The sequence below is a fragment of the Rhynchophorus ferrugineus genome, unplaced genomic scaffold, assembly GCF_030347505.1.
Source record: "Rhynchophorus ferrugineus isolate W39M unplaced genomic scaffold, kcgeb_rfMv2 rfM8, whole genome shotgun sequence".
Taxonomy (NCBI): Eukaryota; Metazoa; Arthropoda; class Insecta; order Coleoptera; family Curculionidae; genus Rhynchophorus; species Rhynchophorus ferrugineus.
Window position 1 is genome coordinate 15,344,027 of NW_027472587.1, and position 25,482 is coordinate 15,369,508.

The 25,482-nt window shown below is 31.4% G+C and overlaps 1 protein-coding gene across 2 annotated transcripts in view; it reads right to left on the reverse strand.

Annotated features, from left to right (window-relative positions):
• Neto (Neuropilin and tolloid-like) overlaps positions 1-25,482 on the reverse strand; it is a 343,486-nt gene that overhangs the window by 59,482 nt on the left and 258,522 nt on the right. For both annotated transcript variants that reach the window (XM_076412141.1, XM_076412140.1), the window contains exons 4-5: positions 11,081-11,344; positions 490-650 (exon numbers count right to left, since the gene is read on the reverse strand). In XM_076412141.1, the coding sequence (XP_076268256.1) occupies positions 490-650; positions 11,081-11,344 (425 nt within the window). The remainder of the gene's footprint in view (positions 1-489; positions 651-11,080; positions 11,345-25,482) is intronic.

A 25,482-nucleotide genomic window follows, 5' to 3' on the forward strand; every position in this document is an offset into this window, starting at 1 on the left:
ATAATAAGAATGGATTAATTTCAGAACAGTCAGGATAAAAGCAAACATCTAAATTAAGAAGAATGAAAGGGTCAACAATAATAATTATATTATTAATTAATAATTATAATATTAGTTATATTATTTCTGCTTTGCTTCTTTCACATTATACATTTTTTTACGGTTAACTAAATACACCTGTCCTTGTGCATTAATTTACTAAAAGAAGAGAGAAAATAAAATATTCTAGTAAAGAGAATGCCTCCTTAAAATGGTGAAAGATTACCAAATTATTTCGTTGAACCGACTGAAGGTTTATCGAACCAACTGAAGCATTAATTCGTCGAAAAAGTCAGGACCCCTAACAATTAATCTTTTCTAAGTGGTGATAAATAAAATCGCCTCACGATACTCCTACTTTTCCTGCTAAATTAGCGATCTCTTGACCGCAATCCTACCCCTCGGACCTTCGAAAAGCCGAGACGCCCCCTATATCTTAATGGTACTTACCCTCCAGTTGACGCGAACAGTAATTACCCACATGCAATCCACCGGTAGACCGTGTTGCCTATCGAATTGGATGATTGCGGGATCGATATCTATCCTGCCCAGTTTGCCCTCTTCCTGGTAGCTGATTTCCTTCTTGCATTCCCTGATCTCCGGGGTACCGGCTGGAAAGAGAAACGATATTTCGATTAACAACCCCGATTTTTATAGAGCTAACGAGCTAGCGGCGATTCGTTTGTATTTCATTAATAGTTAATTGATAATCTATCAGGCAGCATTTGGCATTGGCTCATATTTGTTCGACTAAAATTCTATGAAAGAACGGTAATGATAATTGTATAATGCACCGTCATCTGTTATTTTAAAATGAAATAGTGGAATGGTATAGGGTAGGAAACAAGTCGTCATACTTTCATACCAAGAATTTATATTAAATGATCAAAACACTACAAATTATTGAATTTGTTATTCAACATTCTATTTATTATTGTTTTGATTTTTATTTTTTCACATTAACAATTTCATTAAAATAATATAATTTTATGTCGTAATTATAAATTAATGTTTCAGCAGTATAGCATGCTTCGAAGAAAGAAGTGTTTTTGCTCAATTTTTGACAGCAACAAAATTTTAACCAATACTTTTGCAAGTAACGGAGCAAATTTTTAACATCAAAATGAATTTCATTAAATCGAATTTAAATTTTCGAAAAGTTTTTTAATAGCGCTATCCTGTTAGCCGTCAAAAAGTACTTTTTCGATTCAAATGCGACTAATGGAATGGGATGGTGAGCTTTGAAAACTCTTACGAAAAGTTATTCGCAGTTCTGCTATTGAATGAAAATTGGCATAGGAGCCTATTGTTGAGATATAGTTCTTTAAGAAAATTAAAAGATTAATATCTGTAAATTATTCTCTTGATTAGAGTTTCGGTGAATTTATAATATAATAAAATAAAATGATATGCCAGTGTAAGTATTCAAGATGCTACAATTGAAGACATAATCCGAACTCTAAAAAAAGATATCCTTAGATAGATAAGGTCAACTTTACAGCTTCTAGAGATAATAATTAACCTGCAAGATAAATCAAGAAAGTATTGCATACTAAAATATTAAAAATATGGGGAAAAAGCTGTTAAGTATAGAACAAAGAGAAAATGGGAATTATATATTTATAAATTATGAACACTCGTTATAGTGACTATTGCTCTATGTGTGAACGCATACCATTGCTTAAAATTCTAGAAATATAAACTCCTTTATATACAATAATTAAAAAATTGAAGACATTAAAATATGTATAAAAGAATATTCTTAGGTAGATAAATTCATCATTAAAGTTTCTTGAAGTTAACTATTCAACTCGGAATAAAAGTCAAAAAAGTATTACATATTAAAATATTAAAAGATTGGGAAAAAGCTATCAAGTATAAAACAAAGAGAAAGAGGTAATCACATACTTATAAATTATGAATAATCTTTATTGTGAATATTGCTTTGTATGTAAACACATACCTTTGGTTAAAATTTTAGACACATAAACTTCTTTAAATATTATAATACAAAATTACTGCTCATATATTTTTACTCCCTTCAGTACAGATACTCCGTAAATTAGTTCATTTTAAGAATGACTAAATAATTTATTCACCTGCCTTAAAACGTTTGTATATCTAAAGAAAAATAAAACAACTTGAGTATAAGCAAAGATTAATAATGTGATCAAAAAATAGCAGGAATTTTGAGATTAAGGACAACCAGGTTACTTAAGTTTATTCCAGATTTCAAAACAATTATTGCATTCTGCTTTTATTTAATAATGGGTTTTACTGTAATAAACAATAAACAAAACAATAAAATGAACCCTGTACCCAATATCTAAATAAACAGTATAAATTTGAAATATCCTCCGTTCCATTTCACTCGTTTATGTATATATGGAGAAATAAAAGGAAATGCCAATAATATTATAGCAGAGAATATATTCCATTGTGTGTGTATATATATATGTGGGTGAACATTGTCAACTGATTTCTTTTTCCTGATTAAACGGCTTATGTAAACTTTGTTTACTGGGACTAGATGGGAAGAAATGTATCGGCCTTATACGAGTCTATGTGAGACATTGACATTCGGTTGTGGGATAATAAATAAGATATTATCAAATAGGGGAAAGATTTATTTCCAAGATGTATAAATGTTTTGTGTTTATCTCCAGGCAATTATGTGAATTAGTGGGACATATCGAGTTGATTGTAGGAACTGTGAATTACCATCGATGCGAATTTTATGTAATTTGAACGTTATGAAAATATATTTTCAGCTTATAAACAGTATCTGAAATCAAATATCTACATTACCCATTCCTCTGATGAAATTTGTTTTCCACGAAAGATTTTTTCTATGTTAGTCAAGTCAAGCTAAACGGAGATAAAATTAACAAAGAATTTAGATTTTAAAACGATATTTTCACTGTTTTCATAGGTTCATTTTGCATTCTGAAAGCAGATTCGTTATTCCCATAGAAATTTCTTATGTATAATGTAAAACAAAATTTCTTTACAACCCAAATTAAAAAAATATATTAAAGAACTAATACATATTATAAGATTAAGTAATACATCAAAACTTCTAAAAAAGGTTTGTCTAGATACTTTATTTCTGAACATAATAGTATAAAAATCGATGTTAAAAAAGTTTCTGACACTTTTCCAAGTGACCTTCAAAGCAGAAAAAACGAGGGAGAAGCGTTACATGAAAGAAGGTCGTACATTCTTCTATCTATTCGACCCTGTACGAGGAAACATAACAGATTAAGCACCGTGGGCTGATAAAAAAATTAATGATAGGGTGACGTCTCGGGTCTCCTTTTCGACGATGAGAAAAAAAGCCTTATCTAGTAAAAGGGTTTTGCGCTGGTGGAGTCGGTTCGCCTTAATCGGTGTTTAAATTCATCAGGATGAACGTGACAGTGGGATCAAAGGAATGAAAGTTCGCGTCAGCAGTGCGCTGAATGGACAAACACACCCGTAGAATATTTGCTGCTGCTTGCTGACAGGTAAGCGTGTCTATCCAAAATAACAATGAACTCATGTCATCACAATGAATAATGTATTGTCTGTTGTATTTTGTTGGCTATTTAAGTAATTGCTAGGCGTCGCCAATATGGTGAGCATATCATGTATATATGGTTACATAAATAAATGTTAGAGTAGTTGCATAGAAACATAAAATTGTCTATATGTAAATGTAAAAACGTCACACGGGTCGAGTGAAAATCCCGCGGTCTCGACACATTTTGTGTTGTGAAATAATACAAATTTACAGACCCTGTTGAATACAGTGTTTTGATTGCCCAGCCACCTTCACCAAATCAGTTCTACAAAATGGGTTCTAACAATTTGTAAATTTGTTTTAAAATCAGACCGTATTTTTTCTTCTAATTTTACTCGAATGAAAACGAGACAGAAAGCTGTCTGATGTGTCTCTACATGTAACCGAGCCAACCTATAAAATTCGTCTACTTGTCAAATGTCTTTCAAAATTCTCCAACGTATTAGTGATATGAAATATAAGAGAGCATAAACTGGCAAACGGTATTTTGGCGCTTTGTTTGTTCGATAAATTTCAAATCGCCGCTTAATATTTGTGATTCTTCTGACTAAAAACGCCTATAACCAAATATTCAGTCAGAAACGGTCTATTGCGTCTCTACTTCTTACCAGTAAAATGCGTTAGAGAGGAAATTATTGATAGTATTATATACTATGTTGTTGGGGTTTTTATTGGAAATATTTTTATTGTATTGCAGCTGCGCTGAAGATTAGTATTTAGTATTATTTGTATGTATTAGTATATATTAAAGAAAGAAAAACAATATAGTTTTGTATTCACCGAAAAGAAAGCGTCTTCGTGTCTTAATATTATTTCTATTCAAGGTTAAATGTATGAAATGTGTAAAAACGGACAGTTGTTTTATTGGATAGACTATATACAGAATCTCATAACTAGAAGGAACAATATTTTTGCCGTTGGAAAGCTAGAAAATCGTCACATACGTACGCAAAAATGTAAAATATAAACAACGACACATTTTGTACAATATAGTTATGGTAAAAACTCAAAACTCTTAAAAACTCATTTCAAGTAATACTCGTAAATACATTCATTTTTTAGTTTTGGTTTTATTTATATTTTGGCATGTTTTTAATTATATCTACAAAAAGAAACTTTTTTACCGCTCTGCCGCAGTATGTCTGAGGAATCAAAAAAATTTAATTATACCTATAATTCGAGGCAAGCAAGGCTTAAAAAGTCAAAAACCAAATTCGTTAGGTATTGTGCCGACTTATGCAGCAGCACACAGGCGCACTAATTACAAATCGTACAACAAAGCCGCAACATCGAGGAATAGGGGCATCGTAAGCCATTCCAATATGAATTTTTTAATATTCCCTTGCATTTCTCTCATGGATTTATAGTAACAAGTTTCTAGTATTCAAGAGACAAACAATCAATAAATAATGATTTATTTAAGCGGAAATTTCTTTAATTCATACACAGAAACGATGGAAACATCCCTAATGTTAGAATGCTATAAGCATTTTTACGTTATAGAAACCTGCCTGCAATTGCTTCCATCAAAAGAAAAAATAAATATATTAACTTTACACATTAATCCAGAGATATCCCAACGATACTATTAATTTAATATAATTATTTGATTAAAAATTAGCTCCAATAATTCCTATAAAAATTTAGATTCTGGCGAATTTCTGTATCAATATTACAAGATTTTCATTATGATAAAGTATACAATGAAGCTTATTGAAGATTATTTATTGTTGACAATAAATAAAAAACTATTATTATAAAAAGCTTATTTCAAATGCGCTCATACATTGAAATTTATTTGAATTTATTAGAAACCTAATGGTATCTAATACAATCAAAGGTGAATCATAACTTTTGGAATTATGAAAGATATAAAATAATGAAAAAAAAAATAAATTAGAGATATAAACGAACACATCAATCATACTTATAGGGGTTTCTGTTTATACAGAGAATAAACCCTTATTACACCGCCGAATGTTTTCTTAAAGTTGTCCCATTTTCTTATCATCTTTTAGTAAGTTTCGTATACTTTAAAGACACTTCAGATACTTTTAGTGATGCACAGGCAACGTCCTCACGTATATCGTCGATGGTATTTCAAGATAGCAATAAACTGGCACCACACGTTTCGCATGTGTGACAAATGGCTTCGCTATATATACCCAAGTTTCCATAATTTAATATAACTATTGTTTACGAAACTTTTATATTTCAGAAAATGTTTGTATATAATACCGACCTGCTTATTTATTTGCTGTTACTTCGGGCTTAGGGCGACATCATCATCAAGGAGAAAACAGTTAATATTAAAAATCTTTTTGGCAAATAAACTACCATTCAATTCAAAAAATGAAATAATTTTTATTGTCGTAGAATATAATTACTTTTAAATACTATAAAAATCTTAATTTGTAATTTATTGTTATATATTCAATGTATTTATATATTATAATTAATAATTGTAATTAAATATACAAAATTACCAATGAGAAAAGAAAATATTTAATCAAATTTACTAATAGCCTTTGTTCAGTATTGCAAACAAAACTATATCCCATAAAAATGCAGCAGACTTATTGGTCAATTTCCATTAATTCCTTTTCGATAGGAAGAATTGCTACGCGATAGAATATAAATGACACAGATCGTAAAAATGCAAGTTAACTTTTATGGTAGATAGAGAAAGGTTTACTGGAATTTTGCATAACGATTTTGCTGAGGTTAACGAACTAAGAGAGTGACATATTTTTGTAAATATCTTTAAGCACTGCCTTTTTCAACTCATTTATAATTATGCATAATTTAATCAGAGCTATGAATTTAATTCTATTATACCTTCTGTTCAACCTTATTATATATCATTTTGAAATTAACTATATTATACAAGTTGTGGGTTTGACATACTAGCAAAGACAGTAATTTAGGGAAGAATATTCCAGGCGCCGAGTATTTCAATTAAATGATATTGGGTCAAAACTTAAAGAACGCTGGAAATCCAAAAGGAAAAACCAAAGTCATCAAGAACTGCAAAAAGTAGAGGGTGTATTATTATAGATAGGGTCAGTTTGTTTAAGTAAATTTGTTCCTTTCAAGAGGCCAAAATATGGACAGATAATTCCATGTGCCCATTCACACAGCGTATATTAGGCTCTGTCTGTCTGGCTAAGCCCGAAAATATGTTTTGACATAGCAAACTATTCTACACACTTTACTAAAAAAACTTCTTGAGTATATCATATGTTGATTGTGGTACTTTATTGTAAATTTTTGACAACGGTGGTGTTTATAAACACCAACAGCTCGTTCTCAAAGTAATTGCGTGGTTTATTTCAATTAACTAGCCCAAACAAATCGAGCTCCCAACAAAAAAGAATAAATCTCTGCGGTTATAGCCCAATTAAAATTTCCCAATCTGATCCCTTTGACGTTTCATAGTCCCCGTTTATCTTGGGCCGAGATTTCGACATATTTACGTTCGGGTCTCAATCAATCAAAGAGCGGAAAGCGAGAGCCCGAACGTTCTCGCTTTTAAGGTAATTGAAACTTAACAGTTATTAATGATGGCCATTGCAACGACTTCCTTTCGCTATAGGCTAATTATCAGCGTTAAGTTATCGGTTATTTCTCTTCGGTATTCCCAATTTTAATCGATTATGCTCTTTAATTGAATTTAATAGAAATGTGAATTAGTTTTAAGGGCTATACATTTTAATAACGTCGAAGCTTTGAGTATATTATGCTAAAATATTTGAGGTCTGTTTTTCCTCGTGTGAACTAAACAATTTTATAATAGGAAGAAGCAATGTTTGAAGAATATGACTGGTACAGCTATTATATTTTAATTATCTATTAAGTTTAAGAAAAATTTAAAGTATGAATAGTATCTATAGTTTAGGGGTCTAATACATCAGTCCGTTTAACTTTTTATAAAATATTTGAGACATGGGAAAAAAATTGTGACTTGAGATAATATAAAATATTGCCATAGTAGAAAATGCACCACAGGACATAAAAACACATGGCTGTCCCAAAAAAGAACAGAAGTAGAACAGTTAAGAGCAGAACAAGATACAAAACAAATTCAGAATCAATCAAGAAGACGAACGATTTTCGCTGGAAACCAATGCCCAAAATTGATACTCCGTACAAAAAAAAACATTTACTGATCAAGCTCATATTAAATAGAATACTAGAGATCCTATAAGTCGCTTCGCATAAACAGTAGTTTGGTCCAAGGATGGAATTGGCATGAACAAAACAAGACAAACGACTTAGTAAGTCATTTTCTTCTTCATAAGTTATATATATATATAGTATATTTTTCTTGTTTTCTTTTATCTACTTGTTATAATATTAATCGTTTAAATAAACCGGGCTCTGCGCATTCATTTGCACAAAAGAAGAGAGAAAATACATTGTATTTTCTTACAACATTGTTTTTCCTTTTCAACATACAGTGTTTTAATTTTTCGTAACTTGATAACAATCCGAGTACATAAATATAAGAAAATCCTTCAAAATATGTTACGGTGCTGTTAATATCTAATAATTCCAGTTAAATTGCCAAAAACCTCTTGTCTTTAATCTTAGCCTGAAAGAGACTGAAGCATATATATCAATTTAATATGGACTTAACTATACCAACTGGTATATACTTATTATAAAACTAAAATATAAAAAAATTTAATTTTAAAAATATGTATGTAAAATTACTGTCCATAAATGTCCATAATGACCAATAAATCAAACACAAAAATTCAAACTGTCTTGGTTAAGTGGCCCTATGCCACAATATATTAATACTTATATATTTCTTAATATAAATTATCCACTTACAAATTGATTTTACTTTAATAAGTATATTTTTAAAATATAATTAAATTTTATACTATTTAAATATATCAAACAATACACACGACAATATATGCGATACAAATCTTCTTGTAGAATGGTCACATTTACCTCTATATTTTTAACATTACTCTATTTGAACATATTCTGGGTTTATGCTATCGCCAACATGTCACACAGCACAAATACTTAATTTATATAATTTGGATTTCTTTATATGCCCTATCTATTTCTAATAAGAATAGGAAACTCTGAAAGGTTTATTACACTTCCTAGAATAAATATAAAAATAAAAACAAACGCGCCATAAAACTAAATGATCAAATTAGATAACTTCACGACTTTTAGCAAAGCTATTAAATCAAATAACAAGTTTGAAGTAGTGATATTTCGATATCAGATGTCGCAAAACATTTTTTCAAAATTTTTTATACAGTCTAACCTCTATTTTCTCTGTGACTATATTCACAAATAAAGTAAAAAAATGTCCGCATTCACAACACATAGTGTTATGATAGACACTTCTTCAACTCGCGATAAAATTAAAGAAAAAACTTGTTCCCTGATTTGTTAAAGCCTTTTCATGACGCATTAAACACCTTTTTATGTGGATAACAAAAATTTAAACCAAAACTCTCTTTAGTAACGAAAAAGCTTAAATTATTCAAGGGAAAATCGCCATAACTGTTGAAACGTATATATAAAGCGAGATTTTTTGCCGGTGGACAATATAAGCGTTGAAGTTTTTCGGTACAGAAAAGGTAAAAAAATTCATTAATTCGAATTAGGCCCTTTTCATCTTCCACACAGGTCGGTCAGCAGTCACATTAACAGACTTTTTTAAAATATTTACGGATTTTTCTCTTTTGGGCGGGCAAGAAACACGAGCGAGCTGGGAAAGTTTAAAGCATATGCATGTTTTGTCGGAAATTAAATTCAGGTTTTATTTTTATGTGTATAGATTAATATTCATTTATTTAATATGGCATATGGAATATTAGTATTATATAATTTAGCAGAATTATTTCATAGGAAACTGTTAGTCTGGAAAGTGTCCATAGAAAATTTAGATACATGCAGCTCTTTGAGGGTTGTAGACAATCCCTTCATACACTGTTGAGTAATATAAGATCTAAATAGTGTAAAAATAATCAGCGAAAAGGTCTAATGGAACTTTCAGACTTTGATTTAAGATGAAACATCGATATTTCAGAATGGCTCATAGGGTCTTGCTAATATGATAATAGAAATAGTGTAAAGACTACAAAAATTGATGAAAATAGGTAAACGTTTGAATAACAATTGATTAGGTTATGCTAGTCATAACATTTATTAATAATTCATTGCAGGTATATTGTGTCTGATGCTGGATACAGGAATGACTTTATTCATGGTCTAGAATCAGCGTTTTCGTCTGCATTCAAAGGTCACTATCAGAGAGAAATTAACCATAACATGTTTTTGCTGTAGTCTGAAAATCAGCTTGCTATTGAGCATGCCACATGATATAGTACACTGGTGGAATAGATCACAAGTGCGTCAACAAAAACTGCTAGAATAGCTTGAAATTACATTGAATTTTGAGGAACTCATGCTAAAGAGTGTTAAATTATTTAAAATTATTTCTCGTTAAATATAGATGAAATGATTAATTGTGTTTTATGTAATCGCCAATTGTGGGGGAATATTCTTTGGAATAAAAAGTCCTGCGGCACCAGCAGCAGCATATTGGTTAAAAAGTAGCCACTCTCTTCAAGCGCCACTATGAATTAATGATGTCATGGTCGTAGTTATGTTTGTGTTTTTTTACAGTTGTGATTGTCTCCAAGTTGGTCACTCGCCAGTCGGTAGGCTTAATATCGAGGACCGTGAGTCTGACTTGACTGTTTAAAGTCAGGTTCAGTCCAGATAAACCAGAGCAAAAGAATACTTTAAAATAAAACAAAAATATCTTCTTCCAAAGAAGCTTTTCTATTTTATTTTTCAAGCTCAAAAGGAAGCACTTGATTAATCTTGACAAGCTCAGATTGAAGTATAACTGTTAAAACGAGAACGCGAACTGAACTGTCGAGGACAAGGATTTTTTTCCGAGAATGAGAATCCTTTAGGAATTACTCCTAAGCTTGGTATATCCTAGCCTAGCAGACATTTCAGTATTGGAGAAATGGAAGGCTTACTGGGCAATTTTGATCGTCAGAGTAATTTTGGGCAATGAGAGCTATAATGCTAATAATACTGCTAATAAAATTACTACCTAGCTGCTAGTGGGTAATAAAAAGGAGACTTTATAAAATATAAAAAATAATAATACCTCTCCGTAAGCCTTTTGAGAATTCGTACTTTACAATAAGGAACGCAACAAAAAATATTCATTCAATTTCTATTGCATTAAAATATAAAAACTGGATTAAAAAATTGTGTGGGTAGTTAATGAAGTAGAGTGTATTTTTTATAAAATGTAATATGAATAAACTAAATGAAAATAGACAGGATTAACATCAAGAGTATTAAATTTGTATTCGAAATCCCGATGAGATATCTTTCGAACGTCGTAAACCTCGGCGATTAAACTCGAACGTCCAAATAAGGGTCCCCGTCGACCCCCCAGTCCCTGACCGTACTTACAATTGTTGGCTCGGGGGACGAAATCGTACACCGCCCTGAAGCCCTTGTGTTCGATGTTCTCGTCCGATTTAAAATAAACCCACAGATGCCGGTCCGACGATTTCAGCTTCGGGGGAAAGACGTGGATGCCGCAGAAGTGGAGTAGGACGTGATTGAACCCGTACTGTCCGTCCCGCACTTCGAGGTAGTCGTTCCGACAGCCGTCCGACTTTTCGATCTCGAAGTCGTCCCGAAAGTCCAGCTCGATCTGATGGTTCTTGGGGGCTGAAAATAAAAAGAGAATGTTTATTTATTATTGCTAAATATAATTTCGTAAGAAATTTCTATTAACAGTTCAATTGAAAAGTCCCCGGCCTACCATTAACAACACATTTTGTGACAAAATTATTTTTTATTTAAAATCATTCCCTTCAAGGGTGATTATAGCGACCCTGCAACTTTTCGATGCCATTTTTGTAGTACGATTTACAATAATTTAACTTTAATAATAACACTTCAACAATAATTTTAATAAGTATAAATTATTCTAACACTTTTATAAAAGAATACAGGGTATTAGTAAAAGTTGATTAAAATACAAAAAGTAAATATAAAAGTATAAAGAAATCAAATGTTTCGATGAGATTTTTCCTGTATTCTGAAGTGTTTCTCTGATACATTCATTCCTGGATCGCTTATATCGCCCTCTGACTTTTCTCCTATCAATCCTTGTGCCCCATATTATCCTTACTTATCTTGCGTCCTCCATGTTCCTCCCCACTGATTCTATATTGAAGTTTGTTCTCATTTTTTTACTTTACAATCTGTCAAACTTTGTTATATCCCTGACTCTTCTAGGATATATAATTTCTTCGGAATATACCTTACTCTTATCTCTATTTATCACGTCTCACGGCAAACTATAATTAGGGTTTTCGTTTTTCTTTTGCCTGATATTTATTTACCAATTTACTATTTGTAGTGAAGTTTTAATTCAAGATTTTTCCTATCCTTGAGTTTATTTCCATCGCCTGGATTCCATAGATTTCGTTTGACTTAACGAACGATTTAATTTAATGCATTCTGTAAATATCATGTTCCGTGTGTTTAAGATATACAATAGAATGTACAAAAAGGATAAAAACAACTCTATTTATTTCGACAGACACTGAGCCATTGAAGCGTTGTAGATAGCTATGTTTAAAGATAACACATTTAAAGAGGTTTTTTGAAAAATCTAAACTAGGCATTATACATCTGCTTTGAATCGGTACTTGAAAACAAGCATGGAACGCTTCTGTATAACAAAACATTTCCGAACAAGGAATCCTAACAATAGATGTTGTTGGTCTATTGTTATAAAATAGGATTCAATATGCCGTTGAAATTGCTTTTTCCTAGCTTACATCTCGGCTTTTTTCCAAAAATATCGGTGAAGTAAATGTTTGAATGATATTTATAATTTAAAGCCTATAAGGATATTAAGTTACTTCTTTTTTATAATAATATTGAAAGTAATTATAACAAAATAAAAAGTTAAAAGATCAAAAATTCATGCTGAATTTCTAGTAGCAGTATCTTAACTAAATATGAAGGTACTTTAATGATTATGTTATATTAGAAACCAAATAAACATGCAACAATATACATATAAAAAGGTAACCCTCAAAACATATAATGTAATAAAGAAATACATAATACACCAGCATATGAAACCCCTTTTCTTTTTAATTTGCACTGTTGTCATCCTATGGAATGTTTTGGGGAAACAAACTACATTATATATTACATTCAATCAATTGTTTATAAAAATGTTTCACTATGTTTTAATATGATATATATATATATATATATATATATATATATATATATATACATATATGTGTAAATATATATATATATATATATACGTATATATATATATATATATATATATACATATGGTTTAAATACTACTTGAAGTAAAACATTATTCTGACTTGTATTAAATTAAGTATATGTATCAAGTGTATTGTTTAAAATACAATCGAATGTACAAAAAAGGATAAAAATAACTCTTTTTATTTCGACAGACACTGAGCCATTGAAGCGTTGTAGATAGCTATGTTCAAAGATAACGCATTTAAAGAGGCTTTTTGAAAAATCTAAACGAGGCATTATACATCTGCTTTGAATCGGTACTGGAAAACAAGCATGGAACGCTTCTGTATAACAAAACAATTCCGAACAAGGAATCCTAACAATAGATTTTGTTGGTCTATTGTTATAAAATAGGATTCAATATGCCGTTGAAATTGCTTTTTCCTAGCTTACATCTCGGCTTTTTTCCAAAAATATCGGTGAAGTAAATGTTTGAATGATATTTATAATTTAAACCCTATAAGGATATTAAGTTACTTCTTTTTTTATAATAATATTAAAAGTAATTATAATAAAATAAAAAGTTAAAAGATCAAAAATTCATGCTGGACCTCTAGTAGCAGTATCTTAACTAAATATGAAGGTATTTTAATGATTATGTTATATTAGAAACCAAATAAACATGCAACAATATACAGATAAAAAGGTAACCCTCAAAACATATAATGTAATAGAGAAATACATAATACACCAGCATATGAAACCCCTTTTCTTTTTAATTTGCACTATTGTCATACTATGGAATGTTTTGGGGAAACAAACTACATTATATATTACATTCAATCAACTGTATTATACAAATGTTTCACTATGTTTTAATATGACCATAATATTTTGCTATTAAAACACACTCAGAGGAGAAACTATCTAGACAAATTTAACGAAATCTGTTTATCTGTTTATTTTGTATGTAAAATGTTCTATTGGGAAATGTATTTATGAAAAATTACTTTATATTATATTTATATTATTTTTTCCTGTTGTTTTTACTTTTTAGTTACTGTTTGAAGAGTAGCTTGAAAGCTTGGATCTAATCTGGGCTCATGATAGTGGAGTATTCTCCTAGAGGAGAATTTATTAGTTTTTAGGAAGTTTGTGACTTCCTAAATAAAGATTTAATTGTAAAATATAACATATTTTATCTATAAACTGTAATTCTTAAAATAAAATAATCCTAGATCCCCTAACAACGTAATAGCCATTCGACCTCGAGGGTAGAACAATTGATCTATTCTATCAAAGCTAAAGCAACTTCCATTATTTACATGTCCGTTTCCAATTTTCGTATATATTCTGAATAAACCAAGCGCAATTGTTATATCAGAAACAGGCTCCGCATAAATCGTCCCCATAAAGGTTCGTTCTTATTTTTATTGTATTCTTGTTTGTGACCAGTTGCAGCCTCGCGCTGTCGCTGTTTGTGTTTAATTCAAGAGAACCCATTGTTTGTTTTCGTTAAACACAGAACGGGCAGACAGCTTTCGCAGCTATGCGAATTTGAGGATTTAATGAGCAATGTGAGTTTTAGTATGGATTTAGTTACAATGACTAACAAAACGGATATCAGATGATAAAAATATAAAATATTAGCATTGACGCAAGGACAAAATAAATATGAAAATAAAAATTATTTAGTGTCATAATTTTTTTTTGAAAAAATTTTAAAAGTTTCCACGAATGTTTTAAAAAATCGAAGAAGAAACAAATAAAAGAATAATTCATGATAATATTAATTTGTTACATTTCTTTTATTAGTAGAATCTGGTTTAACGGATTGTTAAAATATGCACATAATAGTACAATTCATTATGTTCACCCATTCGTAAAATATAGCTGGCTAGCTTTAGCTTTACACTCCTCTAAGGAATAATCTGCAACTGTCTTTTAAAGACAAAAATTTACGAGCGCTGCATTTTACCTTTTCTAATTTATGGAAACGGCACAATCAACGTAAAAGTCGGTAGAATGCACAAAAACTACAGAATAGTATGAAAAATGATTTAAAGATGATAATAGTCGATGGACTACCGCTGTATATCTTAATAAGAATTTAGTTTATAGGTAAAGCCAATGATGAAGCAAAATACTAACCCTATATGCATAATAGTTGCTGATATAGAATTAGTGAAAATTATAATGTTTAAAAACACAGATTAGTTAGGTATAATAATTATTAAAAATTCTAAGTTTGGGACATTATTTTATGCATTTCATAAAATTTATCTTATTCTTATTAGTGTTAAAAATAATTTTAAAGTGATAATAAATAATCAACGAACTACCGTTATCCTAATAAGTAGTTAATTTGCAAGTATATATATATATATATATATATATATATATATATATATATATATATATCTATATATATATATATATATATATATATATATATATATATATATATATATATATATATTATATATATATATATATATATATATATATATATATATTATATATATATATATATATATATATATATTATATATATATATATATATATATATATATATATATATATTATATATCATAGATTTTAGAATTTGCTATACAGGATGGTTACCAATGAGTCTTAATTGAATTTTTCTAAATTTGAGATATTATTTTATATAGTTGTTTGGATGTATCTTATTCTTACTGGTATTAAGTATTATTCTTCGACCGATCCTGTCAAGATTTTGGCTGATAGTGGCTCAAAAACAAGTGCTAACAGAATAGAACAATGTTTGATAAACAAGAGGATGGATGGTCTACTAAGCTTAAGCTGCAATATTAAAAAATAGTCCGCTAAAAATAATTGTAATGCGATAATAGTTTAAAAAATTATAGCAAAAAATCCTAATAAATAAGTTTTATATATATTTTCAAGTCTTCTTTTTACCAACGAGGCTTTATCTGAAGTCGACATACAGTTTCAACGTTGACTCCGAACCACGCTCGAGCCTACTGACGGGGCCAGTGATCAACTTAGAAATCAACCCAGAAGACATCTGGTCTTACCCAGTCTCGTTGCTAGCGTGACTAAGATGGTTGTTCCTTATCAGATTTTCCACTGTTGTCTATAAAGATATTTACAATTAAAATCACAAACATGAAGTATATCTATGCCCCAGCAAGATTCGAACCCGCAACTATTACAAGAGTGGGAAGGCCGTTCTGTCGCCTTGATCACTGCACCAGCGAAGCAGGCGGATAGATATATAAAATGGCATATATATTTTATTTACGCTGCAAAATATTAATTTATTGTTCTCAATATCATATGTTTCTTCAAGATATGGGGTTGTAGATAATGTTTAAGGTATTCGTGTATATTTGGGACTTTATTAAAATGTATTGGCCAATATAAACGCTCAATTAAAAAGTCCCCGGCCTCTCGAAGACCATTTTTTTGCCAAAATTAGTTTTTTATTCAACATAATTACCTTCAAGGGTGATACACTGGTTATAGCAACGCTCCAACATTTCGATACCATTATTGTAGTACGATTTGTCCTTCGGAAATAGTCGCTGGGGGTCAGATCTGGAGAATACGGTGGATAAGGAAGCAATTCGAAACCCAATCCATGGATTGTTGCCATCGTTTTCACTGACTTGTGACACGGTGCATTGTCTTGATGAAGCAGCACTTCCTTTTTCTTCAAATGCGGCCGTTTGTTCGGCGATTTTGTCCTTCAAACGGTCCAATAACGCCATGTATTAGTCACTGTTGATGGTCCTTTCTTTTTCAAGGTACTCAATGAAAACTATCCCTTGCGCATCCCAAAATACAGACACTATAGCCTTGCCAGCCAACTATTTCGTTTCCCATGCTTTGGAGCGGGTTCATCGTATGCAGTTCACTCGGATGACTGTCGATTGGACTTCGGAGTGAAATGATGGAGCCATGTTTCATCCATTTTCAAATATCGATGCAAAAAGTCGGGTTATTACGCTTGATCATCTTCAACCACTGCTCCGAATCATCAACCCGTCGTTGTTTTTGATCAAAAGTGAGCTCGTGCGGCACCCACTCTGCGCAGAGCTTTCTCATACCCAAATATTCGTGAATGATATGATGTACACGGTCAGTTGATATCTTTAGAGTGTCTTCTATTTCATTCAATTTCAATTTACGGTCACTCAAAATCATTTTGTGGATTTTTTAAAAGTTTTCTTCGGTAGCAAACTCTTTTGGGCGTCCACTGCGTTCATCGTCTTCGGTGCTCATTTCACCACGTTTAAACTTAGCATACCAATTCTTGATGGCTGATATTCCTGAGGCAGTGTCCGGAAACTCGGCATCAAGCAAAGATTTTGATTCAACTGTAGCTCTTCTTTCCAGAAGGCAATACTTTATTAACACGCGTAATTCCTTTTTATCCATTTTTTTTCACAATAACAAAAGTTGCTTCACTCAAAATGCTATAATTCACAAACTAATGATCCGACAGCTGTTAAATTGATACACGCATATTTTGAGGGTTAGGTCTAAGTAAAAAACATATGGATTTATTTCTAGTAGCGCCATCTATGTATCAGGTCGGGGACATTTCAATTGACCTGTTAAACAAGATTATAGCAACAATCAAAAATGGGCCACAAACAAGCGGCAAAATTGGTACAGCAGTAAGAGCTATATTTATGCATTCTGTAAAGCACGAATATAGCGTGATTATTTACCGATAAAATTCTTTCAAATGTCTTTCAAACCAAATGAGAAACCTGGACACTGGGATGATGCTTTACACAGAAAATCGGTAAACATATCCGCTAATACAAAATACACCAAGTACAGTTAAAGAAATACCACTTCATCCATTTAACAAAATGAAACGAACAACACGAAATGACACGGAACTATTTATTTCGCTTTTCGCTAGCAAACAGAAGCACCAGAACAAAAAATATTGAAGCATCCCTTTGACCTCGTCGCATTTAATCCGTTCGGTAGTCACGAGACTACGGCTAGGAGCGGGCGTAGGAGAGCCAGAGGCGATCAAGTACACGATAAAAGTTGTTGTTCCGCAATGCTGCCGCGAATGAATGCAATTAGTGAGAAAATAATAGCGAACTAATTTAATTAAGTAACAAGCTTGAGGCCCTCCTTTGAACCTGCCGGATAGAACTTGTTTCTTGAACGTTTCTTAGACGGGCGCCGTATGCCCGGATACGTAGCTTCAAGATAATTAAGTAGAGGTTCGTCTCTTTTGATTAATCGCGTTTGAAGGAGGTACTATTTCTGCTGAAGGATCTGGTCAATAGGAATATACTATGATAACGAAAATAAAACAGACTTATACATTTCTTTTTCAGTATATTTGTTTATAATTTCAATATAATTGCTTCAACAGTTCTACAAACTTCTTATGTCCTTCTCTGTCTTAAAATATGTCAACCTGTCTCAGAACAATAAACCAAGTTGTCTTCCATTTTCTAAACTGTATATTTTTTATGATAAAACTTCAATCTCCCATTCATCTACGTGCATTTATTGCTGAAACTAAGTATGTCGCATCTCAGGAGCCTCACATACTCTTGTCCTATTTCACTCAGCGCCAATTCTAGCTCTAGATTTCATTTTTCACCTTCTGCTCATGGAGGAACATTAGGCATGTTTCTTATGGCCCTGCACTGGGACCTTTCCAATATTTCAATGTTGTTGTGGCTTGCTGTACCCTATAGTTATATATTGTACCATGCTGAAGATGGCTTTGTATACTGCTTATTGAGTGCCGACCTGTTTACCAATTCAGACTACCGAGTCTACTCTCTAGTTCTCAAGCTCTCTATTCTCAGTATTTAAGTTCTATGAACTAACTAAACAATTCTTTATATATGATCTACTCATTTATTAGTTAGACAGAGTTAAATCTGGTAAAGAAGCTAGATATTAATGAGTTGCCAATAAAAATATTTTCTTTTCTTCCGAAAACCATTACTTCTTTTTTAACTTGATATGAACGCGATGAAGACTTGCCTCCATATCTAGATCCATACAGTCACAGAATAAGTTAAAATACTCAGTAGAAATTAGTTTTATAAATAATATTTAAGGTATCTGGCATGACTTATTAAAAATACAAAGATCAGAAACTGTTGATCAGGATAATGTTATTTTTTAATCTCCATTTACATTCATAGACTACAGGTGTGGATATATTTACTCATCTTTGGAAGTCATTGGTACAAATAAAAAATAAGTTTACTGCAGAAACAGGAATTGTCTTTATTTAACTTAGTATATTCAAAGAGAAATTGTTATAATAAGGACAGTTTTCTTTCCTTATTCTAGTTGATTTTGTGTCCCGCTTGATCGAAAGTTCATAGATTGATGTAATTATAGTTGAAGAAAGAATATTTTTATATATTGATGTTCTGTATTATTTTCATGTTTCATTCCCTCGATGGGAATGGTTGCAATTTCACCTTAAACTATGAAAAGTGAAGAGTTTTTCCATACATTAAGTATACCGGGCTTTAATCCGCTTTTGATTCTTAAAAAAATCTATTTTTTACTACGTTTTGGCAGTATCTGAACTCTCTCATCTTTAGGCCTACCTTTATGTCTTCTATTTCTTGTTACACAAGATGTTGGTAGGCGTTATCGTCTCTTGTATTGAGAGTCTTGTGATATTTTCCAACCTCTATCGCTAGAAAAGAAATAAAAACTGAAGATGGCAAATGAGATTCTACTGATATATCAGAACCATATGCGGTTCGAAACCTAGAAGACTACACCACTTATTGTTGATTTATTTTAAGAAAACAAGTAGCGACTGTTTAAACGGTGATATAAGTCGACACTAAAACAGATCTGTCTCAAATAAGTGATATGTTAATTTAGAGTTACTTCAATATGCTTTTGGTGGCGTTTTTCCCCGAACTGTGATGTACATGCCGGAAAACCATGGACTAGAGTTGTCTTTCAAATCTTGAATGCTTCCTATTTGGAATAGTTTATGGTTAGGGGTCTTTGAGCAAATTCAATCAACCATTTGTTATCATATAGATTCAGCTGCGACACTTTTGCGCGATAACACCACTTAACTACACCAATAATTATTTCAAATAACTGCGAAATGATCGCCAAACCAACGTCAACCTCTCTTCTTTCCTTAATAATTAATATGATATCGGTTTATTGAATGAACCGAAAAGAGAACAGCCTTCTGATCTCCTGGGAATCCTACCGACAGCGTCAGTTAAATTTTATTAAAGGGTTTTAAACAAAAATTATTATTTTACTTAACTTCTGGTTTATTCAAGAAAACAAGAAAAAAAAAAGCGAAAGGCTGAACGGTGATACAAATCGATACTGAAGGTAAAATAGACCAACCCGTCTCAATCGTTCATCTGTCAGATAGTTATAAAAACATTAGTTTTCTATTCCAGATAGAGGTTTGAATAAAGGTTTTTCTACATTTATCAACATCTTGTTTTCACAAGTCTCAAATGTTAGAACACATTTTCGAACTAATTAGATTAACAATCAATAAACACTTTTTTCGACATAAGACTCTTTTTTTTTAATCAATACACTTTCAAGACTTCCGTACATAATCTACATATATTGTTACACCTACCTTAATATATAATATTAATATCGTTCGACCTAGTTAGATCAATTGAAAAGACGTGGAAACTACATTGAAAAGTGTTTAGAGAACGGATAAGTCCATTACGTTCGGCTTTTATCTCGTTAAAGATGTCGACATCTGCTCACACGTCGACTGGAGGAGAGTGAAAAACGGCGGAGGAACAAAAGATCACGTATACCACTATTAGATGAGCTCAATAACGCGAAATTGGATACGTATTTATACATAGAGGGAATTTATACGAAGAATCAATAGCTTTATCGCGCAAGGTTACGTAATTTTAGTAGCAATTAGGAGTCAGTTGTTATAATAATTGTACAAATACAGTTCAATATATTTGTAATTTAAAATTCGTAGATGTAAAATATATAGAAATTATAACTAGGAATCAGAAAGGGCTAAATCTAACGAATAGAGTGGATGCTGAAATATTTTTGTATTTTTATTCATTATAGCAATCTAGTACTTTAATACTAATAAGATATTTGTTTTCATTCTAATTTACAAAGGTTTTAAAAATAAAAACTAATTATTCTACGATAAATATTTATGGCTTAATATATATGTAACTGTTTTTAATATGCACTGAATTTTACTGATAACTTCACTGAACTAGATTAAGTAGCTTTATTCTATTTAATCCTCTGACAAAGCAATCATTATCTACGAGCTGTCAAACCTCAACATTTCGGCATAGTCATTATCGACAGTTTCTACCTTCAGGTGCTTATGCAGATTGTCGTTACAAATATAGCTTTGTTTAATATTTATACTGTTTGGCTGTTACAACTCCAAAGTTGAACGCGATAAGTCCACATTCGTTTCAGGATCTATTGGTAAAACAAAAGCTTATTTTATATTGATAGGTTCGAATATACCAATAATCAATATAATTTTTGGTACTTCAGCTTGAGATTTTCACATTTGTCCTTAACATATGGCTTCCACCTGAGTTGCTGCGGTCATGAGAAAATATTTGCCTGTATTTCTATACAGGACTATTTATACACTTGTATACTATCCTGTACTGTATTTCGGCAATAACTATTTGTATATTTTCGGTGATTCAATATCATTATCTGCAATGGTCAGGATTGCACTGTAATCTATAAATGAAGCAACAGCATGCTCATTGAATGTAGGCAAGTCTCGAATGAACAGTAGACAAATACTGGACCTAATCTTCCCTGACGCACACCTGCTTATATTTTCATCAAGTTAGAATAAGCATCTTCTTGTTTGACTCTGAAGAATCGGTGAGTTTCATATGAATGTGAGTTGAATATTGATCATGAATAAGCATTTTAATCTTGTACTTTAAACTTCTCTTCAGAAGATTTTTCTTCCAGCGATTTCTCAAAGACCGGTGATTCCGTAAACGTGAAAAAACATGGAATATTTTTTCCTGAAAGCAAATTGTTGATCCGGTGTAGAAAGCTTTCCTCAATGATTGATTTTATCCTTTGAAATAGACGTTTATCAAACAAGTAGGACATTGTTGGCAAGAGTGAAATTGGTCTGCGAGATTCCTGGTTTAGGAATCATAAGTTCCACCTTCCACAGTTCTCGTAGATATAGTAGTCTGAATGAAGCATTTATTAGTGCATTGGTAATTGATTATTTTATTTTATTTATTATATTCCAAAAAGCTACAATAATAATAAGGGTATATTGCTTTAATGGTTTTAAGGTAATCCAGGAACGAAGATCCTTTTGTGTTATAAAATAAACTCGTTATAACACCTTGCGGGTATGTTTTTAGCGATATATATTGGTGAAAATGTTAAAAACTAAAATATTAAATAACCTAACATAATTACTAAACTCCATTCTTTTCTCAGTTTTATCTTATTTTCTCTCTGAATTCACTATTCAGTGTATACAGATACTTATCAAAGAATGCTCAAATTTGTATTTTTGACATCAATTAATTTTGTTGCTTAATGCGACAAGATCTGCTGGCGAATCTTATCGACATTACAAAGTTATGGTGACGCTAATGTCCCAATTGTTGATTTTGTTTTCCTCGATTTCTTTAGTGCTTTTTTTTATTGTCAATAAAAAACGAACAGCTTGAAGGATCCAAAAATTGTAAGACTTGTTGGACGAAAACCAAAGAGCATAACAGTTAATAAAATAACTATTTCAATGTATTTACACCAGATAGAAAAGATAAATAAGGAGGAAAAATGGCTACCACACTAGTTAGAAAATGTAATTTCTAACCATTTCAACGTAGCCGTTTCATTTCTGATCAGATATAACAAAGAAAAGTTTTCTATAACAAAGAAAAGTTATATTGTGAATGGCGATGAAGAATGGATCTACTATAACAATACTTCTGTCAAAAACTGATGAGTTAATTCAGGAGCACTGTCCACATCGACCACGAAACCGAATATACCTGGACATAATATATCGTTGTGCATATGGTGGGAACTACAAGGGTTAGTGTGTTATGGTCTGCTAAAATCGAATGAAACTGTGGCTGTATATATCTACAGACGTTAATTAAACAAGCTGAATGATATTTGATGCAAGATATGTCAGCAATAGCGAGGAAGCGAAGCGAAATTATTTGTTGTGCACTATCAGAACTACTATAATGGCAAAATTACGTCTTAACTTGAAAGTGGCACAAGAAATTTCAACCAAAACGAAAAATATAAATTTACGTGAACGAATTCGGTTAAAGGTCCAATTTACATTTTCAACATCCCATTAGTAGTAAACAATAAAAGAGCAAAAAAGTGAAAAACCCATAAATTTTTTTATTATGCCAAGGCCAACATTATATTGTTAGATCGCGGTTCACTTTTTTCGTCGTCCGTGTTTAAGCTAAACTTTTTATAATGGACTGCTGTGGCAGAAAAACGATGACAAACGATGTGATAGCTAGAGCAGCGTCGAGGCTTTAACCGCGGTTGCTAGCAGGACCAAAAAAAAACCGGCACATTTTAAAAGTCGCCCGACCAAACAATGAACTGCCGCTAAACCGCGTAGCAGGTTAATTCCAGCGTCGAGGACGATCCGTCCGGAGCGTTCGTGACGGATAAACGGCCGACGACGACAGTCAACTGTTCTCGCCTCGCTTGATGCGGTCGCTATCGCGACAACGGGCACCCGACTTCGTGGCCGATGTTTTGCAGGATTTGCTGCATTGTTCTGTTCCGATACCGAATGTCCTCGCGCGGCAGGACGTGTTTTGTTTCACAGGACGGACGACGCCCGATATGGAACGTTCTTCGCCGCCTTTGATAGCTTGTTTTTGTTGACGTTGAAGATGTTTGATGGCTGTTTGACATAATTTTCCATCATAAATCATATTATAGGCGTTCTTCTGTACCCGTTGTACAATAACATCATATTAGTTCTATATATTTATATATGTATGAATGTATTTATTTGGATTTTCTTCTTATTTCAGATTTTTAACGAAAGCCTTTCATGCTGATCTCTAATATTTTCTGTATTTCACATCAATATTCATAAATCCCATAATGAATGCTCCTCTGTATATACCAGTTCTGTTTCTAATATCAGAAGGCATGTTCATGCAGACATCTTTATATTTTACTAGTATATTTGGATTTTCAGTTCATTTACTATTATAAATAGTTTGTTTTCTTTAGTATTTAACATCAGTGTTTATCAATGGTGTTATTTGCTTACATTAGTATATTCTTACCTTTCATGATTTTTATCTTTTTTTTTTAAATTATATTTTTTCATGCTAATGTTTTTACTTTTCTTTCGTATTTAGTATCAGTCTTCATCAATTGTATTATTTGTAGATACTACATAACATCTTTAATACCCTATTAGTTTTAGATATTTAAATATTTATTACTAAATTCTTACATATCATGAGCTTATTTCAATTTTTCCTTTCTAACTATTTTTAATGACATTCCTTCATATTAATTCCTGATATTTTATTTCGTATTTTGCGCCAATATTGATCCGTGCTATTATAGGTGTTCCTCTGTAGCTATTATATGATAAGAGCATATTAGTTTTACATAATACTTAAGGACAGCCATGTTCGTCGATATAGAAGGGGAATATTATTTTCCATAATGTATTGCTGTATATATTATAAGATTTGCAAAATTAATAACGCAGTCGCAGTAGACGCAGTACTACAGTGACGGAATCATGATTTTACTTGAAATACATTTAAAGTTACATATTTACATATTTCTTAATTTATTCCTACATATTACTAACGAATTTTTTCAAAAGCAAATGTTATGGGAGGATAACCACTGATCTTCATCATATTAACTTATCTAGTATTAGTTTAGCTCCATTTGACTATTCCATTAACTTAACAAAAAATTAGCACCTCAAGGAAACACATGTCGAATATACTAATTTCACATATCAGCATAAATCAATGTCAGAGTAGTACTATAGCAGATTAAACAACATTAAACAAGTCAATATATATTATGGTTCCCAAGTAGTTTAATTTTTGAAAAATATGCATTAGAAAGCATCTTAGTTATCTCGAACCTCTTTTATTAATGCCAAACTCGATTGTTATTACGTCTAAACTATATTAAACCATAGTTGTCTAAGGCGACTTACTGGAACCATCGGAACCGTTACTGGAACTGAATCGTGAATATATTTCATTAATAAAATAATAAAATATAAACTACTATCTATTAAACTACATAAAATTTACCATATAATTAAGAACATAATTTGATACTAGCGCTTTCAATAAATTCCAGGTGTAATTTTAACTATTAATTTTATAGTTTTTATTAATAATTTACCCGAACCTGAAGCCTCATATATAAAATATCGATTTTCTTAAGAAAACTTTTTACAGTTGCTCTTATATTTTTAAAGATTCATTAATGACTTTTTCTCTGATTGAATATATATTTAAATACAAAGAAAAGAAAT